This window comes from Quercus suber, unplaced genomic scaffold (genome assembly GCF_002906115.3).
Source record: "Quercus suber isolate HL8 unplaced genomic scaffold, Cork oak 2.0 scaffold_55, whole genome shotgun sequence".
Lineage (NCBI taxonomy): Eukaryota > Viridiplantae > Streptophyta > Magnoliopsida > Fagales > Fagaceae > Quercus > Quercus suber.
The window spans coordinates 895445-921030 of record NW_027069520.1 but is presented as its reverse complement, the minus strand read 5'-3'; the positions used below and the strand labels follow the sequence as shown (position 1 = coordinate 921030).

General features: G+C 33.2%; 2 protein-coding genes and 2 long non-coding RNA genes across 10 annotated transcripts; 2 read left to right on the top strand and 2 right to left on the bottom strand.

The window, feature by feature from the left end:
- The first annotated feature begins 6182 nt into the window (after positions 1 to 6182).
- LOC111985489 (glucan endo-1,3-beta-glucosidase 6) lies at positions 6183 to 9617 on the top strand. 3 transcript variants are annotated; one of them, XM_065772205.1, is made up of 3 exons: positions 6183 to 6361; positions 6485 to 6853; positions 8302 to 9617. In XM_065772205.1, the coding sequence occupies exons 2-3, from the start codon at positions 6507 to 6509 to the stop codon at positions 9401 to 9403; spliced, it is 1449 nt and encodes a 482-aa protein (XP_065628277.1). In that variant the 5' UTR covers positions 6183 to 6361; positions 6485 to 6506; the 3' UTR covers positions 9404 to 9617. The 3 variants fall into 3 exon arrangements, with proteins under 3 accessions (XP_065628277.1, XP_065628278.1, XP_023872904.1); XM_065772206.1 differs by having other exon boundaries at positions 6188 to 6361; positions 6580 to 6853; XM_024017136.2 differs by having other exon boundaries at positions 6188 to 6430; positions 6580 to 6853.
- LOC136067012 (uncharacterized) lies at positions 9439 to 10649 on the bottom strand. The gene is made up of 2 exons (XR_010628545.1): positions 10229 to 10649; positions 9439 to 10110 (listed from the first exon to the last, which is right to left on the bottom strand). It is a non-coding gene; the product is annotated as an uncharacterized LOC136067012 (long non-coding RNA).
- A 2257-nt stretch (positions 10650 to 12906) lies between these two features.
- LOC111985502 (E3 ubiquitin-protein ligase RGLG3) lies at positions 12907 to 19540 on the bottom strand. Of its 5 annotated transcripts, none has more exons than XM_065772204.1 (11): positions 19448 to 19540; positions 15755 to 16028; positions 14965 to 15190; positions 14725 to 14838; positions 14536 to 14633; positions 14271 to 14350; positions 14081 to 14186; positions 13878 to 14005; positions 13546 to 13780; positions 13342 to 13398; positions 12907 to 13255 (listed from the first exon to the last, which is right to left on the bottom strand). In XM_065772204.1, exons 2-11 carry the CDS (start codon positions 15947 to 15949, stop codon positions 13172 to 13174), a joined length of 1323 nt encoding a protein of 440 aa, XP_065628276.1. In that variant the 5' UTR covers positions 15950 to 16028; positions 19448 to 19540; the 3' UTR covers positions 12907 to 13171. The 5 variants fall into 5 exon arrangements, with proteins under 5 accessions (XP_065628276.1, XP_023872919.2, XP_023872920.2 ...); XM_024017151.2 differs by lacking the exon at positions 19448 to 19540 and adding an exon at positions 17031 to 17203; XM_024017152.2 differs by lacking the exon at positions 19448 to 19540 and adding an exon at positions 17031 to 17203 and having other exon boundaries at positions 15755 to 16016.
- A 4701-nt stretch (positions 19541 to 24241) lies between these two features.
- Positions 24242 to 25239, top strand: LOC111985490 (uncharacterized). Its single transcript, XR_002880043.2, has 2 exons — positions 24242 to 24683; positions 24914 to 25239. It is a non-coding gene; the product is annotated as an uncharacterized LOC111985490 (long non-coding RNA).
- Positions 25240 to 25586: the final 347 nt, after the last annotated feature.

The window sequence follows — 25586 nt, the reverse complement described above, 5'->3', positions numbered from 1 at the left end:
CTCTTCTTTCTTCGTTATATTCTTTTTCCTTTAGTGTGCTCGTAGTAAAAGATATCAAGGACATGAACATTGTTCTACCGCACAACGCTTGAACAATTACCATTAAAGCAAAGTCAGCTATATATGTTTATCTCTTTTAGAAAGACAACTGAGAATATTATTCTTTTAATGGTGTCCTTTACGGTTGGATTCTGGGGCCATACTTAGCTTTACTTTACCAAACTTTGTGAAACCACTTAGTCGTAGGCTAAGGCGCAAATAATGTGCAAAAGGAGCAACGGTAGTGATGAACATGTGCAATTGCGCATTAATTGGTTACTCAGGCTTCATAATTCGATATGATACTTTGTATTTGCACTTGACATACACAAAAGTTGTGCAGAAACTTTAATCTTAATCACTAATATTAAATCTAATTATGCAAATACTAGTATCCAATTCCATTTGAATAGTCCAATTGTCTTCCTTTCCATGTAAGATAAAGTTGAAAAAGACAAGGTCTCTTTCAATGAGGAATCACATATTGTCTTTGCTATTTGAGAAATTGTTAATGATTTTTCTTTCTATCTTCTTCTTCTTTTTCCTCTCCCATATTGACGATAATCTCCCACTGTGTCACGCACTTTCATGAAGAAAAAAACAAGATAGCCAAATGCTTTGTGGCTTTGTGAATGCTAGGGAATATTACATTTTCTTTACTAGCTATATGGCCATAAAAAATGATGCTTCAACTTTTACAAATCTTCAAAAGTTCAAAAAGCAAGTATGAATAAATTACAAGTGCAGTTATCAACCTCCAAACAGAAACCACACACCTTTTACGTAGCATCTACTGCATTCCAGTTCAAATAAGATGTAACATCTTGCTCTTAAGAGCTTGCCTTAGAATTTGAGCCTTAGACAAGTGGCTATCCTATCACTACCTTTGCCTGTTTATGAGAATTATTTAGGAGCTAAACAAGAAAAAAAAATAGGCAACAAGCATAGACAATGATAATGATTAAGGACAATTAGCTTTACCCAAAAAAATCATACGAAAACATAGGAACAAAAACTTTCAACCTATGGTATTTGAATATGGGGATGATGGAACAAGGACAGGCTTGGCCCCAACTATGTTTGATAAGAGTGGCAGTAAAATTGTAGGTCTGAGAGGCATCAAAAGATGTGTTGCGACATGATGATATAGCTAGCATTCATGTTCCAAAGTCGACCGTTGTCAAAAGATTGTTTATGAGTGATCTCCTTTGGGTTTTTTGGGCTACTAGTAAAATCAATTTTAGGACTGTAAATTCAGGTGGTTTTGCAATATGGCTGGATTAAGGCGTATTTCTTTCCAACTTGTTTTCATGCTTCTTCACTACTGATACTGATACATGTGTATGTATAAATGATAGATCATACAAATAATACTCCAAAACCAAATGTGCTGTTAAGACATCGATTAGGGTTTAATACTATCACATAAGATTTGTGCCCATAACTCATGAACAAAACTCATTTCTATGATTTTTATTTTATTTTATTTTATTTATAAAGAAGAATAAAGATTAAAAACAGCAAAAAATTAAGAAAAAAAAATGAACTTTGTGCACGCTATGGCCTATAAGAGTTGTACAAACAACACAAGTCATCAATTACATTTTTTTTTTTTGGCAAAGAAAAAAAAGAAAGGAGATGAGTAGTACGAGGTTTATAGGTTTAGTTCCAAGCTTACCATGAAAGGAATGCTTTAATTACTTGGTTATTTTCTTTGGGTAAAACGTAGCTATAATTACCTACGTGCAATATATTAATGTTCTCTAATTAAATTCAATTGTTATTAAAAAAGATAATACTTTATTGATTATTGATTAATGCAACTTTATATTTGAATTTAATTGAAGAATTTAACTACTAGCTAATATGTCTTTCTGCGTTTTAAATTTTCAAAATATTTTGGTTCAAACACCTAATCATTCATGAATAAAATTAATGGCAATTCTCAAAATAATAATAATAATAATAATAATGGCACTTCTTTTTTCTTTTTTAGTGTATTTGAATATATGTTTAATGAACTCTTTTTTCTTCTGTTTTCACAATTTATTATTGCAATAAATTCAAGAGACTTGTAGCTTAATAATATAGTTTGGTCTTTTTTATGAGAAAGTTTGTGGACACAACTTTTAAGTCACGATTCTTGCCATAACTTTGATGTAATCAATTGTGAATGGTGAATCCATATAAAAGTGATTGTTTATCATTTATAGTTGATCACATTAGAGTTGTGGACAAAAAATATGGGGCAAAAGCTGTGATAGTAGAAGAGCGGTTTCTTTATTAGAAGAATTATGATTCAAATCTTCATTTTTAGTGTTGTAATTATCGAATAAGAAATAAGGATTGAAATAATATCATTAAAACATGCACTTGCCATTAATAACACTTAAAATAAACTAGGAAAAATTTGATGAATGTCCTGTGGGCATTAATTTAGGAAATATTTTTAAAAACTTTTTATGAAAAAAAAATTAATTTTTTTAATAATTTTTTATATTTTCAATAAAAATGGTAATAAAACTTTACTAAATTGGTACACTAACCGGACCTATAAACTAATCACAACAAACGGCGTCATTTTTTTTTTTAATAAACTAATCACAACAAAGGGTGTCAGTCTTTTTTATTTTTTGGAGAGATAAAAGTGCAAAATTGTGTGATCATACTTATTGCATTTGCAGCCACAAAACGCCGAAACAGTCAGGTAACCTTTCCATTTCAATAGAGGTGACATTCATGACCTACCACAACAACGTAGTCATAAATACTTATCTATAAGATGACACAATCAACGTTGAAAAACACCAAACTTTCTACCATTTTCTAGATAATGATCGAAAGCCCTGTTTTGTACAGCCGACATGGGCAAAAAAAAAAAAACCCACATGGTGTATGGTTTAATGGTAGAAATTTTTGTCTCAAAACTTTAAAAAAAGCGGTTTGAGGGATAACCTTAATAAGACCCATGTGATACATGTAGTATTATTCATTATTATCACGTAGTGTAAGGTCGACTCTTCTTTTTTTTATTTAGCAAAAAAAGACATTAAAAAAAAGAAAAAAGAAAAGAAAAAAACGACAACAACAATAACAACAACAACAAAAAAAACAATATCAAACCGCCATTGGCACTGCGTCGGAGTTTTGGACTTCAAAGCCCCTGACGTCGGTGATGTAATGCGGTGCATCTATCTATCTCCAAATTCGACATGGGAAGTCGGTCACTCCCGATAAAATTATTCCTCACTAAAGACAAAGGCATGATGCTGATGCCACTACCATTGTTTCTTTTCAAAATTATTAAAGCTCCTAATAAATTATTATATTATTACTGTGGGGGAATGATCTTTCTTTGGTTCATAATTTTATTACATGAGTATCAGATGTTACCAAAAATGAAATAGCTATTTTAAGTCTTTATAACACATTATAATAATATCTTTATTCTTTTTTACAAAACATTAAAATAATATATACAATACATTAAAATAATATTATCTCAACACATCATCCAATTCAAAACAAAGAAGAAATTTAAAAAATAAAAAAAGAAAATAGAAAAAAGAAAGAAAAAAGAAAGACCTATGAGCTTCAGTGCAAAAGGAAGAGAAATTATTTATAAAAAAAATTAGCATGAGCTATGTAAGGACCATATTTGTGGCTCAGTCCAAGATGAATGGACTTAGGCTTAAAATGCTCAAAACAATGAATTTGTAAAGAGTGGGTCAAAAAATTAGGCCCTAGTAAATTAGACAACGGCTAATATGGAATTGAATGGCCATCATGCACAAATAAGGAATACTGACATGAACGAACTTCTTGTTCGAGGAGGCAAGTGTTCCTATAAATCCACTCAATAGAGTCCCCTTTCTTTCATTGTTACCCTCCAGTTTTATACTCCATCTCCCTTCTTTCATCCTTCCATGTGTAAATTTGGATTGATAGTCTTGATACTTGTCCCATCAGTCTCTCCCTAAAGTCTTTGGAAGTAGCTGTAAGGTTATAAAGCATTACTCAGTCAACTGCAGAGCATTCAATGCTATGTTAGCAGGTTTTCTTAGATATTTCATAGCTCTCCTTTATCATTTTTCCTTCTTGATACTTATCTTCTATGGTAGAATAGTCCGGAGCATTACTCTTGATAGCAAACCATACCTTCTGACATTGGCCTCGCCCAGCTGAGGAGGGATTTTTCCTCCAGGCACCCCTCGAGTGGTTTTAATAGGATTTTTCTCTTCACTTACTAACGCAAATCCTTATGAAAGTGTTTTACTCATCCTCAGATTGTTTGCATCCTCGGGTTGGTCCCTTAGCCCAATATATACGTAGATATGGGCTTCTGGGCCTTTCCCCCTACAAGCTACATTAGCTTCGCCATCGTACATTCTTGGTGTGATGATCACTCCACAAGAATAAGCGCTTGTGGGGAGTAAGAGTCGGAGTTCAAATCTCTAAGAGGAAGCTTCTCACACATATATACTTAGATTAGACTAGAATAGAATTTCTATCTTGTATTAAAAAAAAAAAAGTATTGTAGCTCCATATATACTAAATTTTTTAAAGTTTAACACATTCAATGAAGAACCTTTTTTGGTATTTGGTAGGTTAAAATGCTAAAATTTAGCATTTATCAATATGCTAAAATTTAGCATTTATCATATTTAATGCTATTGTTCTAACTAGCGAGTAATTCTTAACTACTCTTATAAGAGCATCCGTAGCAGCTCTCTCAAATGTGTCAAATGCCAATATTTGGCACACCAAACACTAAAAACCCCTTTTATCAAATGTTCCAAATCATATAAAATTTGTAACATGCTATAGTGTCCTCACAAATTTGCCACGGTACAGACATATGTGGCATATGCTTTTTTATTTTTTATTTTTTATTCCTCTTTCTCTCTCATCTCTCTGTCAGTCTCACCCTCAAACCCCAATCCTCTCTTCTCAAACCCCAACCTCACTGCTTTTCCATGCCGACGCCGATGCTGACGATCACTTCGACGCTGATCTCTCTCTAGCAATGGTTTTTGTTTTTTGTTTTTTGTTTTTTTTTTTTTTGTGTGCTGTGGTTTGATGGGTGGGTTGGGCAATGGGTGGGTTTAGATGGTGATGTGTGGGTTCAAATTGTGTTGGCTGCTAGGTTCGGTTCTGACGGAGGTGAGTGGGTTCGGATGGGCTAGGCTATGGGTTTAGATGGATGGGTCGGTGGTGGGTGGGTATGGGTTTGTTGTGTTGGTCGTTGAAGCTTTTGTGGTTGGGAGTAATGTCAGTGTCGATGACGGTGATGACGAGGTTAGAGTTTGGGTTGACAGAGATGACGATGATGGCGATGAAGATGGTGGGTTTGGAGTCTGGGTTGACTTGGATTATGAAGGTTTTGGGTTTGGAAGTGGGTGTGCGTGAGGGTGTGGAGGCGGTGGGTTTGTCAGGGTTTGTGGTTGAGGTGGTGATGGTGTTGGGGCTTTCGATTTGGTGTTGGTGGGCTATGGCTTCCGATTTGGTGTTTGTGGTTTTGGGTTGTGGATGAAGATGGTGGTTGTGTGGTGGTGGCTTTTGATTGTGTTTGATGAAATGTAAATATTATTTTAATGTGTAGTAAATATTATTTTAATGTATAGAATTAAATGATAAAACATCTGATAAATGAGATGTAAAATAATTTGATAAAATAATAAAGTAAGCCTTTGGTGTGACAAAATGACATAAATTATGCCGGATGCTCTAATAAGAAGAAATAATGTTTCCTTATTTCACATTTATGGTAGAATTAACTTATTAAATTTATAACAGAATCTACCATATATGTAAATGAAAGGAGCAAAATTTTCCCTTCAAGGATACCTAAACATTTTTGCTAACGTGTAAATTTTGAAGAATAAACTATTATTTATATCACTTGACTAATGTCATTAGGTGGTCATTACTATGTCACATCATTTATACATAACACATTCTTCTTTCTTTAGGTGTGTTTGCATTACATTTTCCGAAAAGATCTTTAAAAAGGGTCCCTTCCCAAAAGAACAAGCTAGCATACTGTGATGTGATTGGAGCAAGTGGCAAAGGCGACTCCCATCCCTTATCACTGGAGGAAGGGTGTTCTGGTCATTTCCTTACTATTGGCTTGTACATCATCATCAAATTGAAGTAAAACTCATAATGATAATAAAGATCTCTAAAGGGAGCTTAATCTTTACTCTTCCATAAACGGTTAGACACTGACACAGTTTCTTTCAAAGGCACTTCCGCCCATTTCCTCATTCACTCTCATAAACTCATTCTCATTTCACCAACCAACAACAAACACAAACAAAAGGTTGTTTTTTTTTTTCTTTCTTTCTTTGTGGGCAAAGGAAATAACTCACTTTCAGACAAAAACTCCAATGTATGTGTATGAATGACTGAATGGTTTTTATTTTTCTTTTTTGGAACCCAGCAGCAAACTCCTTTGTCAGACAAAGATGTTGTCATTGCCTAGATTCAGAGTTGCTGCTTTTATTTCTCTCATACTTATAAACTCATCTCTGAAAGCAGAATCAGCCATAGGAGTGAACTGGGGGACCTTGTCATTCCACAAGCTGAAACCTACCACAGTGGTGGATCTCCTAAAAGAGAACAAGGTACAAAAAGTTAAGCTTTTTGATGCAGACCCAGGTGCCCTTAATGCTCTCATGGGGTCTGGGATTCAAGTCATGGTTGGAATCTCCAATGATATGCTGGCCACATTGAGCTCATCCACTATGGCCTCCGATTTGTGGGTTCGCCAGAATGTGTCCAGATATATAGTTAAAGGTGGCGTTGATATCAGGTTTGTATATCCTTCAAGTGCTTCTTCTTCTTCTTCTTCCCTTTTTTTTTTTTTTTTTTTTTTTTTTTGGGGTGTATGTGTTCTTTGTTTGGCAAAGAAGGAGGAAAGTGAGAAAAGAAAGAAATTTTTTGGATCTTACGTTTTTGTTTACAAGAATCAACTCAATCCAACAAAGCACACTAGTTGTATTAGGCTGAGATTATTTCTAATCAAATTAAAATAGTACCCCAAAGAAGGGGCCAAAAAAAAAAAAGGTGATATATTTGAGAGTCAGGTTTCAATTTCTAACTATCATTGTAGGAAATTCTGTAATAGAAGTAAATGTTATTTTGCCAAAATTTTTTTTTATTTGATTTTTTTTACAATTAGTTACTATAGAATTATAGTGACAGGTAGTAAAATTATTGGTAATGTGGTTCTTATTGCATCATTGAAGATTGACCCATAGTTAGAATTATTGCCTTTTTTTTAAGAACTGTAGTTAAATTATTACAAACATATTCAGGTCATAACTTGTTAATGAAAACAGGTATACTTCTTGAGAGGGGAAAAAAATAAAACAGACACACTTAAAATTTTGTGAATAATTTGGGAATTTTGGCATGAAGCTTATCATGATCATGAATTGGCTATATTAACCAAATAAAAATGAAGCTTGACCTGTGGATAAGTCTAATTGATGTCTGTCTCCACTTAAGCAGCCTACTTTCTATGCTAACTTTTGATGCATAGTTCTATGCTGCCAGGCTCTTTCCTATGAAAGCTCTGAATTTCAATGGCTTGCTCAGCCTTTACCTTGTGGTAGTGATTGACAGTATTTTTAGAACTTATTGATTTACAGTCAAAATCAAAATGGGTTAGATTTGCAATGCTTATTATCTTCCTCCCAAGAGTTCTATCCTGCAAACCAGTTTCTTGTTCAAAGCATTTAATAATTGAGATCAACTTATTGAGCTGATGCATTTTTCAGCTCATTTAGGTGGTACCAATAAATTGACTCATGTAAACACTTTTTAAATGCATAATGTATTCACATTTGTAAGGTAGGGATTTGAATTATTGTTATTGATATTTTGAGAAGAAAGGTAGGGACTTGATTTATGATAAATCTGAACCTCCTTGGAGGCTAGCGATACAATTAATCCTCAAGTTTGGTAATACACCATATCTTCCTGTTGTAATACTAGAGCCTAGTTCTGACATATCATTGTCAAAAAGCTTGATAGCGGTAGGTTTGATTCTTCGAAAAATTTCACAGCGCACTTCTTTTCTAAAAGGGAACTCGCACCAGATATTTAATATTTTTCTTAACTTTAAATTTTGATATCTCATAATTATTTTTCAAAATTTTCAGCAGTTTAGATGTCTCAGTAAATTTCTCTATGTATTAGGGGTTCTAAATTTTGAATTTTTGAGCAAGCTATTCATTTATTACTGTTTCATGACAGGTATGTTGCAGTAGGAAATGAGCCCTTCCTTTCTAGTTATGCAGGTCAATATGAGTCCTATGTCATGCCCGCATTGCTCAACCTTCAACAGTCCTTAGCCAAAGCTAATCTTGCAGGCTATGTAAAGTTGGTGGTACCTTGCAATGCTGATGCATATGAATCCACCCTTCCTTCTCAAGGGGCATTCCGACCTGAACTGACTCAAATTATCACTCAAATTGTTTCATTCCTCAACTCAAATGGTTCCCCATTTGTAGTCAATATTTACCCATTTCTAAGTCTCTATGCGAACACTGATTTTCCACAAGAGTATGCATTTTTCGAGGGGACTACTCATGCTATTACGGATGGGCCCAATGTTTACTACAATGCATTTGATGGGAATTTTGACACTTTAGTTGCAGCTCTAAGCAAACTTGGATATGGTCAGATGCCCATAGTTATTGGGGAAGTAGGTTGGCCTACAGATGGAGCCATTGGTGCAAATCTCACTGCAGCAAGGGTTTTTAATCAAGGGCTCATAAATCATGTTCTGAGTAACAAAGGAACCCCGCTGAGGCCTGGTGTCCCTCCAGTGGATATTTACCTTTTCAGTCTCCTTGATGAAGGGGCAAAGAGTGTACTTCCAGGAAACTTTGAGAGGCATTGGGGTATTTTTTCCTTTGATGGCCAAGCGAAATATGCGCTAAACCTTGGTTCGGGCAACAGGTTTTTAAAGAATGCAAGGAATGTTCAATATCTTCCATCTAGATGGTGTGTGGCAAACCCATCTACAGATTTGTCAGAGGTGACGAACCACATGAAACTTGCCTGTAGTGTTGCAGATTGTACTACACTTAACTATGGGGGATCATGTAATGCCATTGGAGCAAAGGGAAATATCTCATACGCATTCAACAGTTACTATCAGCTGCAAATGCAGAATTCACAGAGCTGTGATTTTGATGGGCTTGGTATGGTCACCTTCCTAGACCCTTCTGTTGGGGATTGTAGGTTTGTTGTGGGCCTCACCGATGTTAGTTTATCAAGCTATCGACCAAATTGTAGGTGGCTTATTCTTTGGTTTTTGATCCTGTGGGGGTTTTGGGTTTTTGCAGCATGAAAAAAGGTTTCTTTAGTGGGTTTTTCTCAGTCCCCCTTCTGATACTATGATGCTAAACTTAGGTGATAGAATACGATTGTTATCTAGAGATGTCCAAAATTATTCCAGATATTTGATTGACTTATTTATCATCATGTAAGAAACAGAGTAAAAGCTTATGTAGTGAACTATTTAAATATAATTTATATCCACACTGGCTCTCTTTTATTTCAAATGGATATACTAGTCTATTGGATATTTAGAATTGCAATGGAACTACATTCTTCATTTTGAAGCATGATTTGTGATTATATGACACCAAGAAGCTAAACGGGCCGTAGATTTGTGAACTGATGGACCACGGTTCTGCAGTGCATTATGGCATTTCAACTGACTCAAATGTATCTCTTTGCATAAGACATCCATTAAAGGCAAAGGCTTATTGTTGAATGCATAAGTCAATTCTATAACTACTCACAGAAAACCTCCTCTTTAAATAAAACAGAGGTTAGAACTTGCATGATGGTATTTCAACAACACTTATTTATTCGATCTTTTTATTTGATAAGCATCAGCCCCAATCTATTAGGACAAGCGTACCTTCTACCAACACATAAACAAGACAACCCTGATGCTTATGCGTCAAGTTTGAGTGCAACATCCGTCTTCACAACATACTTTTCCACAGCGGATTACAGGCTTCCAAATGAACCAGCAGCAGCGACAACCTTCAAATATCATGATTATGTGTTATATCACATGCAGTGGCACAAGTCATGGTTAAAGTACAAGTTGTTAGGTATAACAAAAAATCTTGAGCAAGTAGAATTAATGGCTCAACTTTACCTTGGGGATGAACCATATGCTCAACTTTATTGAGGCGAGCACCTACCATTGCATTTGCTGACATAATAATGGATGCCATTAGCAGCAGCCATGCAAGAGCAATCACTAATTTTTCCTTTCTCACCATCTTTACCGAGCTCAAATTGAATGACCAACTGTTGTATGACATCATTGCACTCTTTCATGTTATTTATAAGAGTGTCACCCCTTTTGGAAATTATTTTAGCCAAAGGGAATGGATTCTGCACCGTCTCTCCCTCATCTAAGCCTGTGATGCTCATCTATCCTAACATATGCACATATTGTCCTTTGGTCCATGTAAGAATCCTTGGCTCACAGTATACATAAACCGCGTCTACCATTATTGACTAAGTTTGGCGGTATCTTTTGTTTCAGATTGTAAGAATTGAGCCCCATCCTTTCAGATGTCATTCAATTTTAACAAAGGGTCCGGTTAATGTGTGCTCTTAAAGCACATATTAACAAATCTGTTTTTGAAAAAGTTTTATTAGGAATTAAAAAAATTGTCAAAACTTTTTCAATTCCCAATAAACTTTTTCCAAAATTGGGTTACTATTGTGTGCCCTTAAGACATACATTAGTAAAATCCTTTAACAAATATAAATATATTGTAACTTGTAAGTACTAAAAATGGTAATAGGATATTTTTGACTGGTCAATTCACATAAGCCAAACATTTCTGTCTTGATTGTACTAGTTGGCTATATGAAATTAAAGTAATTCTTAGGTACTCCTGGGTCATATTTATGGTGGGGTCTGTTCATTAAATTTATGGTGAGGTCTATGATGAATGTGAGAGGAGGGAGCACCATTTCACTATACTTCGGAACTACCTAAGAATTTTCCATGAAATTATGAACTGAACACATCAGTAGGCTAAAAGATTTCTTACTTTTATCTTTGAAACTTTATAGAAAGTTCACAAGCATTTATAAATCTAGTATTTAAAGAAAATATCCTTTTTTTTTTTTTTTTTACTAATAATAATAATAATTTTTTTTGCTAAACTAATAATAATAATAATAATAATAATAATAATAATAATAATATCCTAGTTAGAATTTAAAACCCCAAGATTTTGACACTCTAATGTAAAATAGGTAGTCAAGTGGTTGGGAACTATATTTATAATGACTATCAGTTTCACAAACTGCATTTTCTAAATCAATTTGTAAAAATGAAAGGCCATTTGGTAGTTGAAAATTGCATTATTCTGTTTTTGTTCTAACTTCTAAGTACTCACCGGGTTAAGTCAATAGATATTGAAGTGTAAGGTCTGTCAAGAGGGTAATCTTCATGTCAACAATCCAGTTTCCTCTTTCCAAGGTCTTTGTAAGGTTTTAATCGTGTGGCATGAATTGTAGATGGACTGTTTTGCTTGTTCGACCCCTTTTCATGCAAAAATGGGTGGAATTTGTGATATGAGGATCACATATAGGTCCATAAACCATCTGATTTCTCCGGTAGTGAAACTCAAATGGAGATTTTCTTCCAATAACTTTTAATAATCCCTAAATGGAGATGTTTCCAATGTTGCCTGTTAGGTTCTAAGTAATTAGGAGCTAATGTATTAGAATTTTATTTTATATGTTGGCAAACCATGATCAAAACAGTTTTTAGTCTTGTTTAGACTTGCTCAAAGTATAAGTAGTTTATGTAAAGTTGGAATCGAGTTACTGCAGAATTGAGTGTGCAATTCTGTCTGGCTTGATCGATCGAGAATTAGACTTGATCGAAAGTCGTGTAGATTATTTTTTTTGCAGAATTTTCAATTCAGCGCTAAGTTCATATGACGTGTAGGGTTTTATGTTTTGTCCTAGGTATAAAAGGAAAACCCTAGCCACGTTTTTGTGGTTGCTCTACTTGCTGTGTGTGTGAATCTTTTGTGAGATCTGAGAGGTGGTTGTCTTCACACATGCTTAGGATTATCAAGAAAGAGATTATGTCGATAGCTTGATGATTAATTTAGCTGCTGCAACAAGAGCTTAAAAATACACAAGCAGGAGTGCTTGTACTTGTTGGGAATCCAAGAAAGAAGGAGTCCGTGGTCTCAGAGTTGTCACGTGGTCGTAGTAGTAAATTTTCTACACGAGGTAGCAATAGGATGTTAGTGGTCTTAGTTGCTATTGTAAAACTTCGATTTTTTCATAGTGGATTCAGGTTTACCTTGAGGATAGCTAGGTTAAATTCTTTCCAGATTTTTTACTGGTTTGGTTTTTCTGGGTCATCATATCTTTGTGTTCTTTATTTTTTGCACTTTACATTGATATGATATGTTTGTGTGAACCTAGATCTGATAATTTGACCAAGTCATCACTTGGCTAATTAACTATGTTAATCTGGTTGTGTTTTAAGGGGACTAAAACAAACATTGCCTATTATATGTGAAAGTATCCAAGTAATTTTATAGTCATTCAGTCAAAATTTGATCGTAGTTGCAACAGAATCCATCCCCTTGTGGCCTATAACCAACTCTCTTTTAGCAATCTTTTCTTGAACCATTCAATCATGATGATCCCTGGTTCATATTCAAAACTTGATCCAACTTGGAAGCTCTCATGTTGCTTCATTAGCTTGAAAAGGCTGTTACGGGTGTAGTAAGAGTGTAATAAGACTCGAGCCAAATTATGCTGAGACTCAAATGACCTCATTTGAAGTTCTTTTGAAATGATCCCATTTCAACTGGATCGTTATCTTTATTCATGATCAATTCAGAAAGATTCGGTATTTTGATAGACAAATGGTGAACCACTAATTTTGTTTCAGGGAAAAAAAAGCATATTGTTACACTATTTATAAGAAATGTTTTGAGTACCCAAGGAAATCATTTGAGATGCCCATTTGGCCCTTTGATAAACAAGCTTAGAGAGTTGAACAATCTTCATTCCATCGATTCCGAGAATGGTTGCTTGGCCAGATGCATTACTCATACAGCTTTATCCTTGTTGTTATGTGAGTTCGACAAATTGGGCAAGAGGTTAAGACCTGTCCACAATCATAGCATGTCTGCAAAAGATAAAGATAGAATAGCAATTAACCAGAGTTGATTAGAAAAAATATTGATGTCATCCCAGTTTTGATTTTTAGATTACCTGATGTCCGCATCCCAATGCAAGATCTTTCTTACTCCACAAGCACACAGGACAACTCTGTATGGCAAAAAAGGACTATCAATAAATCAGAACTAAAGATTATAGGTTAATTGAAATCTTACTTATCTATTTTTTATAATTCACTATTTCATAGACAAACAGGTCACATGTGTGTGTCAGTGCAGAGAGAAAGCAGAAACCTACCCTGCTATGTGGAGAATGTTCTGATGATGGAGTAGAATAAGCATAATGAATTCCACTTTCTTGTTCAATGCTGCTTGACCACGTAAATCCGTTGTTGTGTTCATTGCTATGTCCATTATAACGTTCATTGCTGTGTTCATTGCTGCTTGATTGTATATACTTTGGATAAGGATTTTCTGAAATGCTTCTAACTGGAGGCGGGAGTGGAAATCTCCGAGGAGTTCCTTTTCGGCAGCTGCAAGAAAGTAAGAAGGTAAGCATTCAAAATATTTGAGCATTCTTTTACTAACATGTCATATGTGAAAGTGTGTGCTAGTCAGTAGTGACAATACCCCAGAAGTTGCAGGTCCATTGTAGCTCTGTATTGTGATGGTATCTCCATTAGTGCAGCCAAAGCAAACTCTGTCTCTTTCTTGGATGCAGGGATGTACTTTAACATGATTTCAGTGAAATTTACAAACTGCATCAAACAAGTCACGACAGAGTAAAAACCTAGCTAGAAATGTTGCATAAGTTGCTCAATTCAGTTTCTTACCTGGAAATTATCAAAAGCCCTAGATGGAATGTTATCATCAAACTCATGCATCATGTCCCATGGTCCATCACCAACTCCAACCAAAACTATTGACAAAGGATAATTACTACAAAAGGGATAATAAGGCCTTCAGATTTTGTGGAAGACATATCACTTAAAATAAGGTGCTCAAGTAATATAGTATTACAACCTCGCTTTCACAATAGCATTGATGGTACTTCTCTCTTGAGGACTAAAGTTACCATAACGGGTGTTCACACTTCTTGTTACCTTGCAAATCATGTTAAAATCAAGAACATGATTTTAAGAAGACCATAAAGCAAAATAGGGAAGTGGGGAGATGAAAACAGACGCAACATCAATTGAATTTACTATAATCTTTCCAATAATTCTGAGAGAAGAAATTTCTATTGTAGCATTCAGATAAAAGAAAATATTCAAGTCCTGTCACTAACCTGTCCATCAGCAATGATCATAAGAACATGATACTGACCACCACTATTGTCAACAATTCCAATTGCAGTTTCGATGATTGGAGCAAAAGATGTTGGACCTGTCATATCAGAATAGAACAATTGAACTATAGAAATTACTCAGGAGGAAAGTGAAACAAAAACCAACATTGGGAAAGTAATTCAACCAACCAGCTAGATGTACTTGTGGCACTATTTCTCGATAACGAGAAAGTACTTCCTCAAATCCATTACAAGGTTTTTCATCTGGATGAAAACTAAAAACTTCTTGATCATGTGTAGTTGCTGCAAAAGCATAACAAATTTTACACTATTATGCGTTGAACTACACTAAATTGACACATACAACAGAGAGATTGTGCATGTGTGATGTATGTTTCTATCTGAGCAGAAAGTTTTACTGATACTGACCATCTCCAAAGCCATAACAAGGAATAAGGTTATCCTCATCAAATGCTGAAAGCGTCCTGCCAATTATTGATATTGCCTGTTCGTATGGATTTGAGTGATCTCCAAGGTGATGCAGGCTCCTATGGTTGAAAGATCGTGCGCCTGTCCACTCATTACTCTTTGTGAAATCAATGCCAACAATAAGATTGGAAGATTCGAGACCAGCTTGGTGAAGAGCTTGTGTCACCTATAATGTATAATCAAATATTAGGATCCAAGATTGATAACTAACTTTAAGAGTAGGAGTCAGGAGTATGAAATGTATAATCAAATATAAAGTTACAATCTACAATTACCATTAAGAGTAGGAGTCAGGAGTATGAAATGTAGTGCATAGATTAAGAATAGTATAATACTATCAACTAAACTCAACTCTCTGACCATTTTTAGTGTACATGAAAGAGAGACAAGAAAAGCCCTCAATTTTTTTCAATAATAATAGACTAGAAAGTGTGAAAGCCACTAGAGGAGGCATTGTTTTTCTTTACCATGATTAACAAGGGAGAGAGAGTTAATTATTCAAATATCAGTTCTATGTATTTGATTCTTCAATGACGATTTATAAGTGTAATCCAATTTCCTGATCTATGCTGCATTTATTAATTATTATAATCAGCAATGGAAATGTATAACATGTGTGTGCTTACACAGCATAGGCATTCCAAATTTTCCAGTTATCAGAATGGCCTGGAAGCAAGCTTAGAAAAATACAAGCAAATATCTTTTTCATGGAGTTCCATATGCATAATACCTGTTCCAGAGAGTGGTAGTTGTCACCAATTCTTTTGTACCTTGACTGCAGCTTGCTTCTTCTTTCATAATCAGCGTAATTTCTTGGATAAGAAGAGGATGAAGAGCCAAGGTCTGATTGAGAAGCATAACCATATGAAGTATCATGGTTGCAACAGTATCGTGGACTGTCAGATTTAGATGATTTGCCTCCCATGTTAATGTCTCAACTCACTACTGCTTTAAAAATTTGATAACGCTCTTCTTCTGCAGAGGCCCTCTAACTGTGGCACAAACTACATGTTGAAATTTGATCAGTTTTGTTCAATTGCAAGCTTTGAGCTACTAATCATTTTGCAAAAAGGGATATTCAATTCCTCAAACAAATTAAAAAATCATATACAAAATTTTCAATCAAAAATAAATAAGCCAATCCTATTAAACTCCAAAACCTCTAAAAACAGAAAATTACGAAAGGTATCTGAAATTCTGGTGTTTACTTCTCAGAGGTAAACAATTGTAATCCCAACATTCCCTGGGCCACATATCAATCCACCAGATACATATAGTAAAAACAAATATCAATACCCAAATATCACCAATACAAGATATTCCACAAGACAAAATAGAAATCCGAAGAGTATAACAACTATGCTTACTAGGAAATTTCTAATTCTATTAGAATAACAATATACTGTCTTTAAAACCCTACCTGAAAAGCAACCCGTATAAGTATACAAAACCAATCAGAAAAAAAAGCAATCTGTATTAGATCAAATGTAAATAGATCAAAAGCTTGGTACAGAAATCATGTGTCTTATACTAAGAAGGCAGAGAGATAATAAGTGGAAGCAGATACAAAGATGAAAAAACACTGTCGAATTAATTTCAATAACATAGATGTCAACACTGACTTTGTCAAAATCAAGGAAAGACCAAGAACTTCTTTAGAAACCGACTTTCATGGAAATAAACTTGAAAGCAATAGTTGCATAATATTCAGCTCCAACTATCATTTGGAACCTACTGAGAAATTATTTGTCATCTAGAAACTGTTTACCAGTAAGAGTGGAAGTAACCTTCAAGGAAATTTCCATACAACCACAAAACTCCTCAACTCTACTCGAATGTCAACATGAGAAAAAAGAACCATTCTTGCATAGTACCAGATAAAAAACAAAGCTGGCTCCACCAAAAGATAGATACTAGTTATTACAACATAAATTTAACCCCAAAACACACACACACACAAAGCTTATTTGACCATCCCAAGAACTTCTTGGCATTCACTGCATTACCTATGTGGAAGGATGATGAGGATGATAATGATGAGTACGAGAAGAGAAAGAAACAGTGCTTATTTATATATGTAAAACATTTATTTGTATACTATATGTGCAGGATATATTTGTTGTCCACTTCTCGAATTCGCAAAAACAACTGATATCAGGGGCGGAGCCACGTTGTCCCCTGGGGGGGCCGTGGCCCCTGCAAAAAAAGAAAAATTTCCTAGAGAGTAGGTATAAAATTTTTTTGGGCCCCCCACTCTTGGACATCCGGCCCCCCATATTTCTCCCACTCCCAATTATAGTTTAGGCCTCTATTCTACTGGGCTTCCAACCTCTCATACTCCAAATAAAACACAAAATTGGCCCACAAACATTTAAATACTAAAATCCAAACACATAACTTCTCCATCTCAAAAACCCACCCCATGGTCCCCCACAAAATCCCTTATTCTTTTCTTTTCTGTCTTCTGTGATACACTTCCCAGTATTGTCTACCAGCCCCTAAAACTCAGCAGCATCAGTCCTCCAGTCCCAAAAAAAAAAAAAATTCTGACCAATTTTTTCTTTCTTCTTGCTTTCTAAAACAAATCACTCAGTATATTTCATTGTCAAATTTTAGGATTTGGAACTTGGTAACTGCCTGGTGAAGTGGTGAGTTTTCTTCTCTTATTTAAGCACTAGACCTACATCTATTTTCAGTGTATTTTTTTGATTTTCTCAACTATCTACACCTAAATATTCACATGCTTTTTATATTTTCATAAATTTTTAGAGAAATATATGATTGAAGGAATTGGGATGGAGATAATTGATCTCTGAAGCTCCATGTTTTTTGACGACTAGAAACGAAAACGAGAAATGGGTTTTATTGATCAGTTGGTTTAGAACACAGAAGAAAGATTGTGCCTTTCTACGAGCATGAAAATGTTTTTTTTTTCCTGCTTTCTGAAAATAAAAATAAAAATAATGTTAGAGAAAGAGAGAGAGAGAAAGAGGGTGTTTTTTGTTTCGTTATTGCTATTTTTTTTTATTACCAAAATGAAATAGAAAAGGGTGCTTCCATTGCAGTTACGTGTTGCTGTTTTTGTTGGATTCTGTGAGCACTTTTTTCAAGTAAAGAACTTGGAAAGGCAAGAAAGAAATGTCTATCTATCAAGCCTTGGATGGTCACTAACCAATGATAAGGAGATTGTTTCAATTTGTTTGTGATGACTGATGAGTCTTGAAGGGAAGAATATCTACAGTTGTAGGCAAATAAGCATTGCCACACGGCCCACCCATTTTTGCACTTTGTGATTCTGTGAAGACAGGTAAAATTATTTTGATATATTACATATTTTTGATTAGTTAGATATCATGTGGCGGTAGAAGTTGTTAAATTGTTTGGTTTATGTTGTGTACAAATCCTTGTTTAATTTTTGTTTTTGTTTAAGCCTTTAAGGGGTTATTATTAATTAAAGTTGTATTAAAAAAAATTAAAATACAGGAAAATTTTAATAATAGGAATGATGATGATTGATGGGTTTGATTGTTTAAATTATAGTGAAAATTTTATTTTTTCTTGAGTATGAATAATATCCATATAATTAAGGAAAAAATTTCTAATTAGAATTTTATTTTTTAAAATTCTTTTCAGGTTAATTTTTGAGTCATATTGTAGCTGCACATTGTAATTTTCTTTGATGATAGTGAAATTTCTGCAACTCCAGGGACGTAGGCATATTACCAAACCATGTAAATACTGTAATGTGCGTGTGATTGCTTTTCTTTTAGCATTTTGTTTTCTCTATTTTTTGTTTCTCACAGGTTTGGAATTTCGGTTGAATTCCCAACATGTTCAAGTATATGATGATATATGAAAGTTGATAATTTTGTATTCAATAAAATTAAGAATTATATTTAGTATATATCTGTTACAACCCGGCCCTCCCAAGTATTTATTCCTGGCTACGCCCTTGACTGATATAAATGGACAAATACTTACTACCCTGTTTTAAAAAGAAAGACAATAATTATTTATTTTTTTTTTTTTGAGCTATTTGCAATTCTTAATCTTAGCCTGTATGTTTAGGATAACCTTAAAACTATGATGTTTTCTTACAAATTAACGAGACAATGAATATGATTTTACTATTTACGTCAAGGCAGCCACCGACCAAGAAAAGATAAAAGAAATCTCCTCAAGCCATAAATTGAATAACTCTCTAGAAAATCACAAATTAAAACTATTCGTACATTAGTATAAAAAATAAACTGAGATAACAATAAATATGATTTAGGCTACATCAACAGCATAATTAGTAAATTCATAATTATTATCTTTTTGTTCTGTATTTAAAATTTAACACATCAATTAATAACATATCCTAACATCACTTTTTATGCGACTCTAAGTGCAATTATTTATGGTACCATAGCCATCTTACCTTTATGAAAAGTATTATGGTTGAAATCTCCTATCTTCGTTGATGTAAGTGGCAATAATTGAATTACTAAAAAATTAAAAAATTGCAGTAATTATTTAACCTTCACTGGCTTTGTATGGCTCGGTAGAGTCTCAGTTAATCAATTTTTAAAATCTGAAACCCTCCGACTTAATCCAAGTGCTCCGCCCTCTAGTCTTCGTCAATTCCAGTTTCCAACAATATTAAAATCCAATTCGCTAGCAATACGCAAAAAAGTCTAGTGCTATTTTCCACTTTGCTGTTAGAAAATGTATTTCAAGTCTCCAATCATATACGACTAAAAGTGCCACGTCGAACAATACTATTAGTCTTTCAAATCCTTTCCACTGCCACTTTTATCGTCTTCCAACCACCAAATACAGTGACCTATGCAATGACATCCCTGGATTTTCGTCATGAATATTCCTTTTCTTTAATTCTTTTTTTTTTTTTTAAATTCCTTAGTTAGCAAGAAATAAATAAACAAAAAGAGTTGAATCAACAATAAAAGAAGAGCTTATCCCTGTTTCCAATAAAATAACTTTTTTTTAAGCAAAATATAACCTTTTTCAGTTTATAAAATTGAATCGATTACCAAAAATTTTATAGTTTAATTAACATTTTTAAATATTTATAAAAACGATTTAAATTCCCTCGCCTTCAAGTCCTCAAATCTTGAATTTATAAAATAAAAATAAAATATGTTTTAAAAAAAAGCCTCCCTGGGTTACATAATGCAAAAGCTGGTCAATGAGATCCAACTAGATCCTTGGGTCAATAAATATTGGGCAAATTATGCTAGGGACGCAACTTTTAATACAACTTTGTGCCACAACTTACAATATGACAAATTGTGATTGGTAAGAATATATCCCCACATGGCCCACTAATATATTCTTACCAATCATAACTCACCATGTGGCAAGTTGTGGTACAAAATTGTGTCAAAAATTGTGTTCCTAACATAATTCATATTGGGCCTGTATAGCCCAAAAATGGGCCTCTTGGTATGTCTCTCTTGGGCCAAATTTTACGTCCAATGGCCTGTAGAACTTGAGCAGCTGTCTAGCTTCGTCTACCAAATGACCCAACCTGGATCAATATAATAACATTTGTGCATCATAGATGGCACTTATTGATTTTTTTAACAATAATATTTAAGTTTAAATTTCTCATCACCCAACTATTAGACAATCAAAAAGTAATCAAACTGCCTATCTAATTTAGTGTATCAAATAAGAGTCTGATATAGGATATTTCCAACACACTAGATATTTTGTTTATACCCACCTAATAACATCCAAGGACTAGACCTCACGATTGATTTATTTTTTTTCATTACACAAATTAACAACTTTTTATTGGATTTTTTTAAAAATAATCCACCACTTCCAATTGGATATTATTTTCTATTTGATCTAGAAAATCATCTTTTATGCACAATTTGAAATACAAAAAATTATAATTTTTACATTTGATTAATGACATAGTTATTGATCTCAAATTATCTTAAAATTTTGCAAGTACAAAGAGTATAAGAAGAAAATTTAGTCTAACAGTGGATTTGTTTAAATTCACATTTAATTAACAAATCCACATTTAATTAAAAGTTATTAGGTGGTGTAACATATATATATATATATATATAAACAGGTACCTCAACTGTTATAGCCTAAACTTTTTCCATGTGGCACATATACATGTATTTTTTGACAATTTGATAGTTACATGTTACAAGTTACAAAGGGGAATAAGAGATTTGAATCATAGATGTTTCTATTAGAGACATTAGGAGATAACAACTGGTTGAGTTAAAAGGGTCTTGAAAAGTTGTGGGTTCTCATTAGCTCAACTGATAAAGTCTCTTATCGTCAAATAAGAGATTTGGACTTCAATCGTCACCTATACTGAAAATCAATTGGTAAACACACAAATGACGATAAAGGGAAATCATTATGTAATGGACGACATAAGTTTAAAATACTATCATATCTATCACAAAAAAGGAGGGAGGGGGTCTTGATGAGTAAATACATGTATTAATTATCTATAGCTGTGTGCTAATTATTTATATTAAAAAATGTATATGATTATTTATTTAAAATTTTATTTTTATTTGGAATATTTATTATCCAAATTATAATAATCTATTTATATATCTTAAAGCTGAATCGTAAAATTTATTGTTGCGCTTCAGGTGAACCACATGATCAACATGTCAAAATTTTTTTTTTTCTAGTTCACACATTCTCTATAATCAATTATCTTTTCTCTCTCTCAACTCATCATCATCTTCCCATAATTAGTTTTCCAAATTATTTTTACACATTCTCCAACTTTTTACATAAATAATCATACAAATTTTTGGTTATCATAATAATCCCCTTAAAAGAATGAGAATTTCAATAATAACTTTAAAACTTTAAAATTTTAGTTGTACAATAAGAAATTATGAAAATATAATGCAAAATAACAATAGTTAGAAGAATATGAACCATTTCAAAAATGAATAATGATATCAATAAAAAATATAAAAAATTATAAAATTATATATATGTAAAATAAAGTGATTGAAATTACTTTTCAAAATTGTTTAATTTTTAGGAAGAACAAATTATCTACAATAAAATTTAGAGAATAAATTATACATATTCAGTATAAGCTTGTTATGAGTTTTGATTATCATGATAGTCTCCTTTAAGAGAATGAAGAATTTGAATAATTTATTTGAAACTTAAAAAGTTAAGTTGTACAAAAAAGAAAAAGAAAAAGCATACTATAATATAATTTCAAAGAATATCAACCACATTATAAATGAAAAATATTAATCAAACTCAATCAAAATAATAGAATGATATATTAGTAGAGGTAGAAATATGAAAAATAATTTTAGAATTTTTTTTTAAATTTTAGGGAGAACAAAATTATCTTCAATAAGTTTTAGAAAACAATGGCTATTAATGATGCCAAATGATGGAATCGATTACTAGGGAACCAATTTTGATGGAAGAATGGCAAAGGGATGATAAATTATGAAGAAACATTGGGAATGAGATTCTCTCCACTCTTCTCTCTCTAAAAAAAAAAAAAAAAATTATCTCCACTCTACTTGAAATGAAAAGTCCATTTTACAATTAAATTTTTATTTTTCTAATCTAACAACGTCCAAAACATAATATTATGGATGATCTATTCCAAATAGAAAGATTGGCAATGGTTTTTTTTTTTTTTTTTTTTTTTTTTTTTTTTTTTTTGAGAATGGGTTAGCAATGTATTAATCGAATGGAAGTTGAGACATTAGTTCACAATCATAATAATGCCAGTGGCAGCATTGAAAAGATATTAATTACAATCAACTTATCATTATTAAGGAGATTATTTAACATGAATCGTTGCTGATCCAACTATTTACTTTTGTGGTGAGGAGAAGGTGGGGAAAACCTAGCTCATTCAGTGAAACTACTGACGTTGTTTTCACAAACTCGATGTAATAAGTCATAGCCTTTGAACAAAAATAGGCCCCATTTTGATCGAGTAGAATTTTGTTGATTCTGTTTGTCCCTTACCCCAATTAAGTTGATATAGATGACTTTGTCCATACATGACTAAGCTTCAGTGTTGGAGAATCAACCTCAACCTCATCTAACGCAAGGCGTGGAACACTTTATTTCCTTGTCTTATTCACTGGTATTGTCTCCGTCTTTCTTTTTTTTTTTGGTAGAAGTCTCCATCTTTCTTTCGACTATTAACTATTCCCACAAAAAAAAGTATAGAGATGTTCATATACTGATAAAAAGTTGGATTTTCATATGAATGCGTTGTGTACAATTCAATGGTTTAACCCTGCACAAAAAAAAAAAAAAAAAAAAAAAAAAAAAAAGAGAGGAAGAAGAAGAAGCAGAAGAAGAGGAGGAAATTAGTATTAATGGTGCTAAAAAGCTATATTAATTGCTATATTTTTAGTATTACCAAATACAAATTTATGGTTACATTAGTGAAACCAAAACCAAATAATTTGGCTCCATAGGACCATGCACAGCCAAAAGTGGCTATGCACGGTAGCTTATTAAAAAAAAAAAAAGATTAAATTATGTGTTCACACTGCTTTATATTAAACTTTATTTATTTATTTATGTATTCACGTTACTTTGCAGTGAATATGTTATTTTATTGTAGTGAATATATTATTTTATTGTGTTATTTATATTATTTTATTATGTTGAAAGTTAAAATAAAACCACAGTGTTTTATAAAATAAGAAAGTAAGATAAATAAAATAGTTTTTTGTGAAACCATATTACTAAATTTATTACTACACTAATATGAATGCTAAAAGAAAAGAAAATGGTAAATTGCAATAACCTTTCTCGAAGTTTGCTTATTTTTATAAACTATGTTCCATCTCCGGAGATTTTTATTTATATAACAAATAGTCCCTTTTAATCATTTATTTTTTGCATAACCCTTTTAATCATTTATTATGTCCATTACAAAATCGAGTAAAAAACACATATTGATAAAATTAAAAATGAACTCAAAATTATGCTTTCTAATAAATTTTTTTTTATTTTGATATGATACAAAAAAAAATTAAAAAAATGAAAATAGTAATTCTGATGGGCGAAGAATCAAATAAGAGGGTTCCTGATATTTCCTCTAGCCTAAAAGAGTTTAGTACCCAATAAAATATTTTAATAATTAATTTCCAAGAAGAAAATTAACATATACACAGTATATAAATATAATTGAAATTAGGAAAAAAAAAAAAAAAAGACACAGAAGTTATTGAAATGGGGAAAGAGGGATCACCTTTTCCGAGGGAGTGAAGAAAATCCAAAGGAGGCTACCTGTAAAACCCAGGCAGCTTTGGCTCTATCGATGGAACTATTGTTAGAAAGAGGCCTTGGCTGCTGCCTTCTATAGGACCTGTCCTTCTCCTATCTATGGGCTTTCTATTGTCTTATCTCCTCTACCCTTCTGCTTTTACATCTCTCTCTCTCTCTCTCTCTCTCTCTATCCATTCCTAGCTGCTACTCTTTGCCTCTCTTCAAGGCCACACAAATGATATTATTAGGAAGCTCATCAAAGCTTAATTATGCTATATATATATATATAGTTCTACAATATATTGGGGAAAGCAAGAGCTACACACAGCTTTCTCTCTGAAATTCTGCTGTTACCATCTGCAAATTTTGTTATTCTCTCTGCATATCAGCTGGTACGTTTTCCAAGTCCTGGAACACTTTATTTAATAAAGTCAGCAATATATACCTGAAAATAACAGTTTTAGTTATTGGTGATTTCATATTTTCAACATTATTATTAACTAAATACTCTGTTCTTCCATTTTTAAAGGTAGGGCAAGAAGAATTTTATGTTCTTAATTGCCATTGTTTTTGTACTTGGTGTAATTCTAAATGCTTACATAATTTTGTGGTGATTTTACAGGTTTGGGAAGCTCAAAACTTAGGGGACCACACCAAGTCTGGTAGTAGTACTCGTCTACTGTTGATATGCCTAGCTATGCTTGCCTGGCTCCCTGAATGCCATATATGAAGCTTGTCAAAGAGTGTTGGCAACCTTCCTACTTGGCATGAGGGGAGTCACGCAGGCCCAAATGTGATGATTATTGATAGTGCTTATATGTAAATGCCTCTTGCAATCCTTTGTAAGCATCATCCTCTATATATGTACTTTTTTTCTTTAATTCATTGATTTTATTGCACATTCAACATCCTTAATTACCACTATCATAACCTACTAAATTGGGAACTCATGTAAGATATATATGTTTCTGATATCACATTAGTCTTGCATCTCTCTACAGGTAGATCTTCGTGTGTGTGTGTGTGTGCGCGTGTATATATGTGTATGTATATATTTATTCTAGGAGGCTTGTGCAAAAGCAACCAAGTTGATTGCAATTAGCCCAGGATAACCTCCCCTTAAGCTCAGATAATTTTTAGTGTACCATCAATGGGTGGTACCTCATGGCAGATTTTGGATGTCAATGAAAGCTTTTTGCCAGTGTTTTCTGACCTTAATATATATGTGGCTGTGAAGAACTCCTTTGATGCAGGTTACTGGGCCTGGGTTTTGTGTCTAAATCTCCTCTACCTCT